The sequence below is a fragment of the Pseudorca crassidens genome, chromosome 7, assembly GCF_039906515.1.
Source record: "Pseudorca crassidens isolate mPseCra1 chromosome 7, mPseCra1.hap1, whole genome shotgun sequence".
NCBI classification, from domain to species: Eukaryota; Metazoa; Chordata; class Mammalia; order Artiodactyla; family Delphinidae; genus Pseudorca; species Pseudorca crassidens.
Window position 1 is genome coordinate 18,133,748 of NC_090302.1, and position 15,556 is coordinate 18,149,303.

General features: G+C 44.1%; 1 protein-coding gene across 2 annotated transcripts in view; it reads right to left on the bottom strand.

The window, feature by feature from the left end:
• The window catches only part of PAPPA (pappalysin 1), a 254,987-nt gene that overhangs the window by 159,495 nt on the left and 79,936 nt on the right, over positions 1-15,556 (bottom strand). For both annotated transcript variants that reach the window (XM_067743528.1, XM_067743530.1), the window contains one exon: positions 9,239-9,737. In XM_067743528.1, coding sequence (XP_067599629.1) covers positions 9,239-9,737 — 499 coding nt within the window. The remainder of the gene's footprint in view (positions 1-9,238; positions 9,738-15,556) is intronic.

The following is a 15,556-nucleotide window of genomic DNA, read 5'->3' on the forward strand; positions in this document are numbered from 1 at the left end:
ATAGTTCCCCCACGTTGCATCACGTTCTTGCAAGTCCATTAGCTCATTAGTTTTTCAGGACACCCTTTGTGAGACTGTATGGATAGGAATCATCACCCACTTTTTTCCAGGGACAGGAGCTGAGGTTCAAAGCATTGAAGGAACGTGCTCAGGGTCATGCAGCATGACAGCTGTGTGCTGGCCTGAGAATCGGATCTCCTGATCCCAGATTCAGCGTCTCCTAAGTAATGTCTGAGGTTCCTGCTTGAGCAGATACAACACAAACCCACTATGTTCTGTCCTGAGGATTCTCATCATCTCTGAGCACAGACTGAATGGATTCTGTCCACTCCTCTTGCCAATGCCCAGTGTGAGATAAATTCCTCCATTATTCCCACATCTGTAATTACTCTGACGGCTGTTATTTTCCTTCTCGTTCCCATTCATTTACTTGTTTTCTTAAAAATCAAGAACTGGTGCCCATACAACCAAGTCCAGTCCATCCTTCCTACCCACAGGGAGAAAGGCAAAAGAACAAAGAAGCAGGTGACATCAGGACACCCACTGCAACCCGACTTCACTAACTCATTGTTTTCCAAAGGAGCTCTTGATCTACCCCACCCACTAACAAAACACTAAATTAAAATCTATTCCTCCATTTCAGGAAATAACATTTCCCTCATTCCAGACACTCAAACCAGAAACCCGGGAGTCATTGGACAGCTCCTTCTCAGAACCCTTGCATCCAATACATCTCCAAGTCCTGTTGGTTCTACTTTTCAAACATTTCCCCAATTCATCCACTTCTCCTGCAGATAGATAATCATAATCTCTGGCTTGCACTTTAGCAATAACCTCTAAATGGACTTTCTCGCTCTTCCTCAATCCCCTCTTTACAGAGCACCAAGAGCAATTTCATAGAAACACAGATCTGATTGGTTTAGTCCTCTACTTCCCAATGAACAAATCCAAACTCCATAACAGAAACTCCCTTCACAATACGGCCCCTGCTTACAACTCCAGTCTCGTCTTCTGTATATCTCCCCTTAATTTGAGGGGGAATTATGCTCTACTATAACCTCACATAATAATAAATCTTCAGGTTGTAATTATATTTTTATTTGGGCTATTATTCAGACCAGCCCTCCTATCCAGTTATAAGATTCACAATTACAGTGCCAGCATGGAGACGGACACGCAGAAGGCACTTATTCTTAAAAGACTGAACAAATGAATGAATAAATTTATCAACAGAGGCTTGGGTCCATCACTTAACTTCTGTGAGTCTTCATTAATATCTGTAGAAGAGACACTATAATTGTCCAGGAATGCATCAGACTGATCCACAGAAATTTAGGTAAGTGATCTCAGTAGTGTTAGCACCAACCAGGGGCCCTTCACACTTTCAAAATCGTGAAGGTACCTGGAGACAGTCAGCACTTCTACGGCTACTGCTGACCCCAGAGATCTGTGGATTCTGCTAAACCCTTTTGTTTACCCTAATGTTCCCAGAACCTGTATTTCATTCTGAGAGGTACTTGGCCTAAGACTGACGAGAGGGAGTTGTAGGTGGATGATGCCCGCCCGGCTTCCAAAAATAGAGGAAGATCGTGCTGACTATGTACACTGCTGGCCTGGGCTAGGAACAGAAGTGTTTGTTCTGGACTTGGAGAAACAGCTATCAGTCCTGATGCTGCTCATGTGTCCTGGTGGACATCAGAACGCAGGCAAGGCCATGTTGGAAAGGTGTGGGGAAAGGCCCTGCTCAGAGAGGGGTCCAGCCTGGAGCATGCATTTCCACAACAGGTTCCTGGAAACCACGCTGGTCTGACCATGCCCACACTGTGCCAAACCTCTTCCTCATCTACTTAAATATTCAAAACCTAAATGGAAAAAAAAAAGTTCTCTTCTGTGTGTTTATTCTGTTGCTTCCTGGAAACAAGAAAAGCTCGTTTTAACATCTACTTTCTCCATCCATCAGGATGCCACCTTGTCCTTTTCCTGTCATAGCAATGATTATGCTCTATAGTTTGCCAGGCATGCCCTTTGGCGTCAGGCAGGGAGATGTAAAACTTGACTCGAGCATCTATTAACTGTGGGACCTTAAATGAACGACTTTACCTTTTTGAGTCTGACCTTCCCCATCTAAAAATAAAGCATACTGATAACTACACCTCATTGGTAGGCTTATAAAAATACTGAGCATATATGAAGTATTTACTACATGGTAATTATCAGCAGTAGGGATGCTAGTACGGCTAGTAGTAAGTGCTACCCGCATAAGTGATGGTGGCTAACACAGTGATTAAATGTACGCTCCACTGAGGTCAGAAACTGGGTTGGTTTTTGGTAACCACTGTATCTTCAGAATGTGGCATGGTTCCCATCCAAGGAACGTTTGAGAAATATATCAATGAATAAATGATTACTAAGAGTAACTTCTTCATAAATGCTAGTTCCCTCTTGACTACCCGTTTTACCCTAGATTCCAGTAACACTGATGGATATGCAGGAGGGCTGACATTAAAATCCCAATTTAGCAGATGGGAAAACTGAGGTGTGAAAAGATTAACAACCAGACACCACTTAAAGATATTAATAGACAAGTCACAGAAGAGGGAATGTAAACAGCCAGTCGATATTTGAAAAGCTGCTCATTCATGATGCTCAATCACAGGAACACCAATGAGAAGCCATGTTTCACCCATCAAATGGGCAAAGACAAAGCACTTCCATTTAGTTGAGTAGTCATGACCATGGACACACCTAAATAACCTGCAGCACATTCCTACTGTGGAATGTTCTATAGCAGTTAAAAGGAATGAAGTAGATTTAGGGACCAAAGTGGACAGATAGCTCAGATTACTACATTTCTACATTCGATCTGAGACTGAACATGCTCTTCTGCCATGAAGTAGGGTAGGTTGGTTCATTCATTCTTTCATTCATTCTTTCGTGTATGCATTCATTCATTTATCAATTTTCGCTAAGCATCCACTTGGTTTCAACCATCCATCCTATGGCAAACTTCTTCAATGATCAACTTTTATTCATCCTTCAGGTCTCAGCTTAGACATGACTTCTTCCAAGAAACCTTCCTAAACCATCTCGAGCTGGGTTAGATGCCCTTCTTGTGTTTTATATACCCTTCTTGCGACCCTCACGCCATACACTTTTCATGCTGCAGTATAATCACCTGATTTCTTTGCCCGTTTCCCCCTTTAAACTGTGTGCTCATGAGACTAGGGATCTGTAGTTCCAGCATAGAGCACGGCACAGAACAGACGCCTAGTAAATATCTATGAAGTAAAGAAAGTATCACTGAATATGATTAAATTAGATTTTCACTATTTGGTTGATGAATGAATGAAAAAAATGAATACATACAAGAACAAAGAATGCATGACTAGGTGACATACAGAAAGAGCCAGGAAAAGAAATGTGGCTGAGACAAAAAATGAAATGGTGACTCACCTTGAGAGCCACAGAAACAGCACGGAGGAGCCACCTGTGCTTCAGTTGACCCCAATTTGGTCTAACCTTTCCCAACCCTCTGAGGCTTACTACGGCATCATGTGTCAATACTACGGCTAAGATGTGAAAGCAAGAGACCCTTTTTCTGAGAGGTTCTACTGCTGACTCACTCTTCACTCATTTACCTGACAAGCTTTCATGGACCCTTGACTCTGACGAATGAGCGTGCTAAATTTTGTATTTAAGAATCTGAACCAGGTAAGAGGAAAAAACGCAGGCACAGTTCAATCTAAGATAAGCCAAACAGTGATCAAGGACCAAGGATCACGTTCTAAGACATCTGTGTTCCAACAGGCTAGGATCTCAATGATGGCAGGTCACCCAGCCTCTATTATGAGTCACTAGGAGACTCTTCCAGTCTCTGTTCAAATGTCACCTCATCACAGAGGCCTTTCCTGACCACCTATCTAAAATTACTAAATCCTACCCAGTTGAGATATTATGTAGTGTTTTCTGGTTCGTCTCTTCCAACTTCATCACGGGGATCAATGAGAGCAAGGATCTTCTCTGCTCTGTTCACTACTGCGTCGCTAGTGCCTTGAAAGTACTCGGGTTCATGGGGGAAATCAAAAAATATTCACCGAGAAAATGAACGTATGAGCGAACTAGAAAGTTTCTGAGCTGATTGACAGGGGTTTCTGAGTATGTGGAATCCAGAGGAAGAGATTTGAGATTTGATCTGTAAAATGTGGACTCATATCTGCAATCCTTCCTTTATGTTTATTCATTTACCCCAAGACTTATATTGAGAATACTGAGGAGGTGAGGTGAAATAGAGATTATGCTGGCAGCTTAACAGGTCTGAATGTGAAAGAAAAATCAATAGATTAGTTAATTGGGACACACAAAGAAGCTCGTTGGGAGAGATGACTTCTAAGAATATTTCTAGCTCTAAATCAACGATTCTAAGAACAGAGAGGCACAAAGTAGGCAACACAAACATAGTTGTTCAACTAGAGAATGGATAAGAGCACTAGCTTTGGAGCTGATGGATCTATGTGCAAACCCCAGTTATAGTTACACAGTTTGATAGCTCTGTAATCTCTGGGTTTCAGGTTCTTACCTGTAATTTGGTGATAGGACCACCTACGCTGCAGGTGCAGAGTCGTTGTACAGATTAAGTCAAATGAGATTACTTAAATAAAGCCCTTAGTTAAGCATTTGACACACAGTAGGTACTTAGTAAATGACCGCTTCTCCATTTCTCTTCAACTGCTAAACTCCTTCCCATTCTTCACTCAAGAGCCATTCAAAAATATTTACTGAGTGCCTACTTTGTGCCTGGAATTGTTCTAGGCCCTGGGACTGCACCAGCAGATAAACCAGCAAAAATCCAGTCCTCAAGGAGATTATATTCCTCAATTACAGCTCAATTCTTCCAAGTTTGGGTTAGAAACCACTGACTTTGTTTCTGTTTTCTCCATCAGGGCATTTACTATACTGCAGTGCTACTGCTTTCCTAACCCCCTCTCTTCCCAAAGAGTGGGCACACCATGTGGGCAGACTCCATGCCTGTCCTGACACCACTGTACCATCGTGTCCTAACATGGTGCATAGTGTGTAACAGACGTCCAGTAAATATTTGCTGAATGAATCAACGATAGACAGACGAACAGATGAATATTGAAAGTGAGCTGCTATTCACTGTTCCTGGTTTGCTTTATATCTCACTTCCTCTAAGCCAAAAAAAAGGGCTTAGTTTTATCCAGAGTCTTTACTTCTTAGAGAAATCTGGAGATTCCATACAGACCCAAGTAGCATGGTGCCCAGGGCAGAAGCACTTGGCAGTCAAGTTTAGAAACAGAAGCATCCTTGCTCCTTCTTCCCAGCCAGACACAAAAAGACCTGGCCATGTACCTCATGACGCCAGACTTCCAAGAGTGGGTCTCAGGAACGGACTGTGGGTTGGTGGCCTGTGAGTTGTAATCCTGCCTCCTACCTCCTGTATCTTGAACTGTAGCCAGCTTGGATGCATGTCTGAGCTCTAAAATTCTGCCTTTGCATTATTAGAGCAGGAGGTGGTATGGTATTGTGGTTGAGAAGGTGGAATTTGGAATTAGACCTGGGTTTTAAACCTGGCTCTGCCGCTACCAGCTGTATTAGGTTGGATAAGTCACTCTTCTGAGCTTCAGCTGCCTCAGAAATATGTGTCAGGCACTTAAAACAGAGTCAATGTTCAATAAGTGGTTATTGGTATTGTTGTTATTATCGTTATCATAATTATTCACAAACTACATCTTTCACTAGGCCATCCAGAACTGCTGAGGTCCATGCCGGGTACTGATGCAGAGATAAACAATCTCTGCTGAGTCCCTTTTACTACCAAAAAAAAAAAGTCACCTAAGAACAACTCCTATCCACAGAGAAAAGCTTCATATGTTGTCCCCTCATTTTACAGATAGAAAAAATAAAGCCCCAAAAGGTGATGCAATGTGTCTTCATGTCACATAGTGAGTTAGAAGCAGGGTCAGCACTGGTTCCGTTTTCCTCTGTCAGTGTCAGTCCTCACTCAATGCAGAGGCTTCCACTTAGGAGACAGTCCCCCTTTTTCCCTTGTACCGGCCAAAAGCAATCAGTCTACGAGAAGCATCCATTGGGTAAGCACAGAAGCCTCTCCCTTCATCAATGTCATACCTTGGGAAACTATCTCCAGTATAGATAACAGAAAGAATAAATATTTTTGTTGAGAGAACAAATGAAGACAAAGGTCAAAGGGAATCATGTAATGGGTTGAGCCAGGGAAGAAAAAGAAAGCATTTTTTTTCTCTCTCCTCTTTTTCTCCAAAACAGTCTTTATATAGAACTTGTCTAAGAGCCAATTTATTTGATATGGAAAAAATGTGAGAGCAGTAAAATACACACACACACACACACACACACACACACACACACACACACACACACAAAGAGGTATTTGTGTTGGAGTTTAGAACTCGAATTACCAAGAGATAAAGGAGCTGAAATGATAGGTTGACTTGGAAGGATATTTTATTTTTTCAGAGTCTCAGAGAACTTTCACGTCAGGAAGTGGAGCCTGGCCCAGCCCAGGTCTCCAATAAATTCCTTGGGACTCAAGAAAGACAAAGAGGAAGGTCAATGAAGGCCTCAGTCTAGACCTTGTGCCTGCAACACAGTGGGGACCAAAGAAACATTTGTTGAGAAGGAAAGAACAAATGGTACACAATGTAGACCTGAATAGTGGTGGTTCTGGAAGCAAACTGGCATAGGAATTGGCATTTTTACCAAGTGGTTAAGGTCTTCAGCACTGAAGTGTGAGTGTCTACAGGAAACTGGCAAAGGCTGAGTCATCCCCGAAATCTACAGCTCTCAGCACAGACTCTGGCACACAGAATGTTCTCAGTACAAACTTGTAAACTGAATGAGTAGTCACTCCTATGAGTAAAGAGACCTTGGAGATTCCTGGGCCTTGGAGATCATTTAGAGCAGTAACCATGAAACTTCAACCACCATCAGAATCATCTGGAAAGGTCCTCAGAGTTTCTGATTCAGTTGTCTGGGCTGGGACCTAAGAACATGGCTTTTCTAAATTCTCAGATGCTGCCAGTACGGGGCCACACTGTGAGAGCCTGATTTAGTGCAGTGGTTCTTAAACCCGGCTGCATGTTACAATCATCCAGTGAGATTTTAAAGTCCTAATGGTTAGGCCTTATCTTCCTTACCAATTAGATCAATACCTGGGGCAGGGCCAGGAGGAGGAAGGAGGCGGGGATGCAAGTGAGCTGGAGGTGATTTTAAAATGCCCCCAATTTTTGTAGCATGCAACTGACTTTGAGAACCACTAGTCTAGTACAACTTCCTCCGTATGGATTGAAGGCCTCTGAGCACCGGAAAGAGTAAGTGACTAGCCTAAGAATGCACAGCAATTTGGTGACTTAGCCGAGAACAGAACTCAGGGTGCTTTTCCTTCTTCAGTTTAATTTCCACAATTCCACACTTATCAACCTGTGCCAGCGCTCACAGGCTCACAACTCAAGGCTGAAAAAGAAAAGCTGGGTTTAAGCTGAGGTTTTAAGACATCTATTATTTCTTCACCTCATTGTTTTATACAGAAATGTTAAGTGGATGCATATTTATAGAACTTCACCATTCTAGACAAGTGAGGAGATGAAACAGACAGGGTTATAGAATATTTTCAAGGCAAGACGATCTTTTAAGCACATTCTCAAACACAAACCAAGTGCTCCCCCTGAGTTCTTAAACAGGTGTTCTCCATCTCTGAGTCAATGAACGGGTAAGGGTTTGCTTGCGATGTGCATGTTAATTGCCAGCACTGTAACAGGAAGTGCTGGTAAAGTGTTTGAAAGTGGTTCTGTCTTTTAAAAAGATTAAAAGTTTCCTCCAGAACTTGGTTTCTATTAATAATATTTGGCTTAGCAAATATTTTCAAGTAGACAGAGCAGAGATTGTGTCTTGTATCATCTTAGAACCAAAGAAAGTGCCACAAAAGGCCCATAGAAACCGTTGACGTCAACATTTTCATCACACGGAAGAGGAAGTCAAAGCTCAAAGAGATGGACTGATTTATCTAACATTAGTAAGTGGACTGGCTGGGGCTAGACACAAGGTGTCTGACTCTTGAGCTACTGTTCTTTTCAATACTCAAAGTGTTCCCCACCCATGTCACTTGTACATAGAAGAGGTTCAACCAATGTTTGGTGGTTGACTTCATAGACTCTTGGTACCCAAATTAGGTGTAGCTAAGGTTCCCTCATTTGTTAGATTAAAGCAGAAATTGGAATCACGTCTTTAATTGAACAGTGGTTAAGTGCACTGGCTTAGGAGTCAGGATGAATTCCAATCCTGATCTCACCACTTCCTAAGTATGTGATCTTGGACAAGTGACTTCCTATCTCTAAGCTACAGTTTCCTTCTTTGTAAAATGAGAAGGAGACTAGGGCTGTGGTTGTGGGGAGGATGAAATAAGTAAAAGATGCAAAGACCTTAGCCCATTGTCTGGCATATGGGAAAAGCACTAATGCCTTCAAAGTAAGGCAGCCCCTCTCATAAAACATAAATCCTCAGGATATCTGAGGAAGAGGTGATAGAGAGGTGGGCTGAGAAAGGAACATTAAGGACAAACAGTATCTCACATCAAAGCAATGAGTACCCTAAAAGAATCATGGAGACCTAGAGCTGCAAAGGCTCCTAAGGATCTAATGGGTAAGACCCTCTCTTCCACACTGGAAAACAAGGACTGTTACTGGTTATGTTCACCTTCCAGCAATATTCTTATGCAAACATCCAGCAACACGCCCAATTCCCAGCCAACCTGCTATAACTTCACCCCCTTCTCACCCACTGGAAAAGCAATCACAATGCATGAATACTCTTCAATTTAATATAAGAGGGAAATCATTAGCAAACTTCGGTTCTTGTACTTTCATTAGCCATACACGACTTTCTCATTGCTACTCTCATCCAGCCTCCTTCACTTTACTGTTGGGAAGACTACACTGCAGAGAGGTCAGAGAGGCTTAGAGTTACATGTTAGGGCCGCCAGCAAGATTCAGGACTCCTGGTTCTTTGTCCACTGTTCTTCCCACCATATCAGCTCTGCCTTGTTAAGACAATTCTACAGCCAACACCAGGTTACAAATCCCTAGAAGTGAGTCTGGCTGTGATGAAGCTCCTTCCAGTGCAGGCCTCTCTGACCCTCCTTACATCCCTCTACAGCCCACCCACTTGATCCAGAGAGTGCACTTACATGTCTGTGAATCTTCTATTGAAGTGTAGGGTGGAGGCCACGTCCACCTGGAGAGGAGGATCCCGGACCACCTTGTACTGCAAGGGCTTACACTCCAGGCAGAGTGGGGTGTCTGCAACAGAGGTCAACATGGCCGCATCTATCTCCAAGTGCTCATCCAACGTGTAGATCTGGATGCCAAACACCTTCTCGCTCACATCCCGGAGTTTGATGGTCAGTGGGACATCACAGAAGACGTTCTGAGGGCCCAGGGAGATGTTCTTCCCACTGACAGTCAATAGTTTGATGTCATTGACAGCCCCACTGGAGTCCCAGTCAGTGGAGACAAAGGTCACCCAGATGGTCAAAGACTCAGGGACCAAGGGGTAGTGGAATTCCAGTTCAAGGTAGCAGCCTTGTGGCTCAGGGCAGGCTGGAGGGACTGTGTGTGGGTTGACAGCTGAATTTGGGCTCCAGGTGCGGACACTGGACTTACAGGGTTGTTCAACATCTGGATGACCTGTGGACAAGAGATGAGGGGATGAGTTCGTCCTCAGAGTTTCCTGCGGACCTCTGGTGACACTGGCCTGACCAGAACTCACAGAGAGGGTAAAAGGAGAGGGAAGATCCTCAGTGTCTTGGTGAATGTGCTGTGTGCACAGCACCCAGCTCATCCCCACACCTGCCATACAGATCTGGACGAATCACCAGACATCTGGTCAAAACTACATTCAGGTAAGTGTCTTATGATGTGTCGGTGCCCAAACTGCCCCGCCTCATTGATTACTTGTAGGCTTTTCTGCCTCAGATGGAAAGAAGGAAGGAACGCACATGTGCTGAACATTCACTGTGTCCTCTGAACCTGTTTAATTCTTGCAAGGACTCATTTCTGAGATGAGGCAACTAAGGCTCAGAAGTGTGGAGTGAACTAACCAGAGTCTCACAGCGTGAAGTGTAACAGTCAGCATTAGAGCCTAGCTTTGTCTCGTCCTGAAGTTCCTCGTTGTTCTCCAGACTGAATGGAAGAGCCACAAAAATGAACTAGCATCCCTGTGGCACTGCCTTTGGTACAACCTGCTTGGAATGACAGAAGGGCCAGAAACCTCCAGTGAAGAGGAGGTAAGTAACGATAGCTTCTGCCCCTTGGGCTGAGTATTCTGGGAGGAAACTGTCTGGAACCATGAATGACAGAGCTGGAAGACAGCCCTGGAGCCATCTTATCTCTTTTCCTCCCCTTCTCCACATGAGGTCATTCCATACCACTGGGCTTCTCTGAGCTCTGTCCAGTCTGACTCAGGAAGGGGAGGGATGGTTAGGAGGGGGGAGAAGGAAGGAGAGATTCTTCTACTCTTTCCCCAGAGAGACGATGCCTCATCCCCACTGATCTCAGCCTGCAGCGACTTCTGAATTTTTCTCTGCTGAGATCATTAGTCCTAGACCCTCAGAGAGCTCTCCTTTGCACTGCTGAGAAAAGTAATCAGGACTCAATGCAGTGATTGGCTCTAATTTATTTAAGGGTGTCTAGCAAGAGATACACATCAGCTGGTCAGGGTAGGATGAAGGATCTCAGGTTGTCCTATCAGCCACATTCTTTAGCATCAGTGGTTGATGGGGGGTGGAGATGCTGGACATTTCTAAAGCAAAAGGGAAAAAAATCAATCTTTGTCCGAAAAGGTTTTGATAATGTTACAGCGTAATAGGAATCACCACAGTATGAAAACTAGAAAGCCATTTTGGGTGGAAAAGCCATTCCAGTGAAAGCTGTAAATGCCTCCAATCTCCTTGCCTCTGCCCAGCCAAGGGAGAAGAGAGAAGATGTCCAGTGGAGATGGAAAAGAGAAGAGAAAAAGAGATGGGAGCAAGGGGGCTGGGGGGTGGAGAACAAGGAAAATTCAAAAGACTTTTTAGATATAACACATCAGAACAAGAAGAGATGGATGTAACTACAAGATTCCCTCCACCTCTCCTTGGCCAGGTTCATTTATTACTTGCAGCAAATGCTGGATAGAAGAGACTGGTTGTTTAAGTCAAAGGTACAAACAAGACTCCCTACCTAGGCTGAAGCCTTTCTTCTTATCGATTCTCCAACCCAAAGAGTTCCTGATTCTTTTGACTCTGTGGGTTGTTGGTACTCCTGTATCACTTATTCATTCAAAAAGCTTTATTGAGGGCAGCGTTTTAATACATACAGAGCACATTCCCTAGCCATTAATTTATTTATCTGATTCTTACCAAAATCCTGTAAGATAGTTGTCATTATTGTCTCTGTTTGGTAGCTCTGTTTCACTCAATACCATATTCAGTCTTTAATACAGGGCCTGGCACATAAATAGTGAACACAGTGGACATTCAATAAATATTTGATAAGTGAAGACTCTTCTATCTTGTTCAAATATGGAGCTACAAAAGAAAGTGAAGGCTCCACGGAGTATTAGAGCCTGCTGTGCCACGGCAGGTGCCAGGTGAACACCCCCCTGCCCTCCACCATGGGCTCTCCTGGAACTGGCAAGTAATGGAGCAATCTTTCTCCCTTCCTCGGAGAAAATGACTGTCAGTGGTGGGAGCCACGGGAGAGCAAAGATGACAAATCTGTCTGGCTCACGCTTCCATCCCTGGTTCACTGTTAATCAACAGAGGGACCAAGTGCTTTCCAAAGGACAAGAAAGTGAGCTTGGTCACTATGCTCAAGTAAGTAAACAGGACTAGAAATATTTGCAAAGTGTGTGCTTGTCTGGTTATCAGAGACCAACTTTTAGATGTACAAAAGAGCCTCAAGGGGCCCTGAGTCCAAGCCATCAAAAAAGCAGCAATCCCATAATAATACCAGTCTTCATGCACTGGCCACTCTCTGTGTGCTGGGCACTGTGCCAGGCACGCTACATGCCTCAGCTCTTTTCATCCTGGCCATAAGTCTATGACGTTGGTCTTATGAAACTCATTTTACGGAAGAGGAAACAGAGCCTGAGATGGTTAAGTAATTCCTTGGTGGGGAGTAGGATACTATGTGATACTGTTGGTCCAGGGATCATGCCAAGCTTTGAAGGAATGAAAGATGGGTTAAAATATCAACTATACAGTTTCTCACAGTATCACCTACTCTAATGATGCTTACCCGACAGGGGTGCTATAACACTCAAATGGGATGAGATATTTAACAGAGGAACATATTCACAAGTACATTAGCTCTGTTTTGAAACATAAGGAAGAATTAACAAGGGAAAGCTTGGGAAAAGGAGGTATTCCAAGCAAAGAGAACAGTTGAGAGAGAATGTGAAATAAGATGACTGTGGTTTTGAGTGCAACGGGAAAGCAGTAAGTGGCGGTAAGGCTGGCATGCTAGGCCGAACCCAGATTATGAAGGGTCTTGCACATCACGTTAAGGAAACTGAACTTTATGCTGAGAGAGCTTGGGAGCTACTGAAGAATTTGAAGCAAGCAAATGAAAGCTGTCTTTCAGAAAAACCAATGTTTGGAGTCACAGATACTCTCCATCCATCCATCCACCCATCCAGGGAATAACTGTTGACTGGTCTGTGTCCAGTGTTAGGCTATAGTCACTGGAAAAACAGGTTTTGCAGACATGGTCTCTGCCCTCATGGAGCTTCTAGTCCAGTGAAAACAGTTAAGAAACTGCTGTACTAATTCAGATAATACACAACTGCTGCTTGTACAAAGGGAACATCAGGGATGAGGACAAATCAGTGTCCCTACGGAAGAAAAATGGATGCAGCTGGGAAACTAATTGGATGTGTGGTGATAAATCTGGGAGAAGGGTTGAGAAAAGTAAAAGGAAGGGAAGGGGAGGAGGAGGGGGAGGGGAGGGGGGAGGGAGGGGAGGGGAGGGGGGAGGGAGGGGAGGGGAGGGGGGAGGGAGGGGAGGGGAGGGGAGGAGGGGATGAGGGAAGAAAGGAAGGGGGAAGGAAGAAAAGTACAAAGGAACTGTTACTTCATTACCAATACACATCTTTTTGTATATATGCTGACAAAATGAAGAGTTACATGTTCATATAAGCTGTCCACTGGAGATGAGGCCATATGTGACGTGAAATATATTTATACATACCTATGCTGATTTAAATTTACATTTATGATGATCTATACAGACATCTATTTCATATCTTTGTGTATATACACTGCAGCTGTTGACACAAATATAACAACTTGGTGTCAGGTTTTTTCTAGATGAATCCTTTAGCACACTGAAATATTCTGGGCAGAAAAATGGGGAAAATATTCACACAAGTAAGAATGACAACAGCCAGTGCCATGTGTTAAATCTCTCATGGAAAGCCCGGGAGTTGCAATGCATTATAGGCTTGCATAAGGGATCTTCACTGAAATTTGAGTCGATCAGATCTAGCTATCTAATTCCTGAGCTACAAGCGTATCATGGTATTGAATACCTCAGAAAATATTCATCTACGAAATATAGTTTTTGCTCAAGAGGAGGGAAAATAGGTTTCTTCTTGGTACAACCATGTTCTGTGGCCATAGGCAAGAATCTCTGTGATTGTATTTACCTGAAGTTCATGAAATGGAGTTAATGGAACATACTGAATGTGCAGTAAATATCTGTTAAATGAAGAATTTTCTATCCTGTTAATATGGAGTTAAAATATCACAGCTGGAAAGGACGTTTGTTCTACGGATAATAAAATATCACAGCTGGAAAGGCCGTTTGTTCTACGGATAAGATGCTATCTTCAGAGAAGCAAAGTGACTCACTCAAGGGCACAGAGCACACTGATGGCCAGACTCAGACCAAAATCCCATCCTCGTCAGCCCCCCCCCCCCACACCCATGCTCTTTCCCCAACCCCAGAGATACTCTGGCATCGCTCACAGACTGGAGAGTTTTATGTTAGTTTGGGAAGTCCAAAAACTTAAACACGCAAAGATAAATAGGATGAAAATGAGTTGAGAAATAAATTGCAGAGTTTGGCTCACGGAAAAGTTTATTTCTTTAAGAATATTAAAAGGGTCTGAGCCAAATGGATCACACAGCCTGTAATAGGATGCTCTAAAAAAAGAACAGAGCCTCTTCCTGGCCTGCCTGTACTCAATTTGCATATCCTGAAGGAAAACCCGGGGCTGCTGGGTTTCCTTGGAGGCCTGGGTCAGCTCAGGGTACAGGGGGCGCTCAGCACTTCAGTGGGACTCCACTCCGCATATCATGCTTGAAGAGAGTGAGGGGTGAACCAGGAACAGACCTAACCAATTGACAGTTTGGCTGGATGGAGGTGTGGGGAGATACCAGGAAATTATTTCTTTCGTTCAAGTGGTAGAACAAACCAAGATGATTTTAGCCAGAAAAGTCTCAGGGTAGACTCTTGCTACTTCTTCCTCCCAAATCTCTCTCAATTCCATTGATTCTTCTCCAGTATCACCGCCACTGACCTCATCCAGGCCACCACCGCCATCCGTCTGCTGGATTCCTGATACAGCCACGGGGATGCGCCCTTTCCCCCATCCACTCCTCCCCCGATCTCTTCGCCACAGAGCAGCCCAGACGATCTTTCTAACAAGCACACCTCACCATATTCCAGGCACCTGCCAAGGCACGTGGCATCGCCTCACTGCCCTCAGAATAATCCAAACCCATCCTCGTCCGGACATTACACATATCACCCCAGTCCAACCTCTCCCTCACCCACACCTTCCTTTTTCATACTCCAGACCCATTTAAGTTCTTACCCCATTATTGAAGAACTTTCGTTTATGTACGTTATATCTATCAGACGTTACCACATTGTGGACTAAAACTGAGAAACTTTAAAACACAAGGACACATAAGTATGTGTCCCATTAGCTGTCAGAGCAGTAAAACATCACATGCCATGCAGCTGCTGGGAAGCTCCACTGTACACTCAGGAAAGAATGAGCATGAAAAAGGTCAACGGTGGCATAGCATTATTATGAAAATACCTTTGGACTTTGAGGACACACTACAAAGTCTTAGGAACCCCATAAGCCTCCAGATCACACTGAGAAAACCAGTGCTCTAAACATATCCAACTCCTCTCACATTCTTTTTTTTTTTTTTTTTTTTTTTGCGGTACGCGGGCCTCTCACTGTCGTGGCCCCTCCCGTTACGGAGCACAGGCTCCGGACGCGCAGACGGCTCACGGGCTCAGCCGCTCCGCGGCACGTGGGATCTTCCCGGACCGGGGCACAAACCCGTGTCCCCTGCATCGGCAGGCGGACTCTCAACCACTGCGCCACCAGGGAAGCCCCTCTCACATTCTTAAATGTGCCTTGTTCACTGGTGTGTTAACATTTCCTTGGTGGCATGAGTCTCAATTTGGGGCGAGGTCCCCTACGCAGCACAAGCCTCATCACA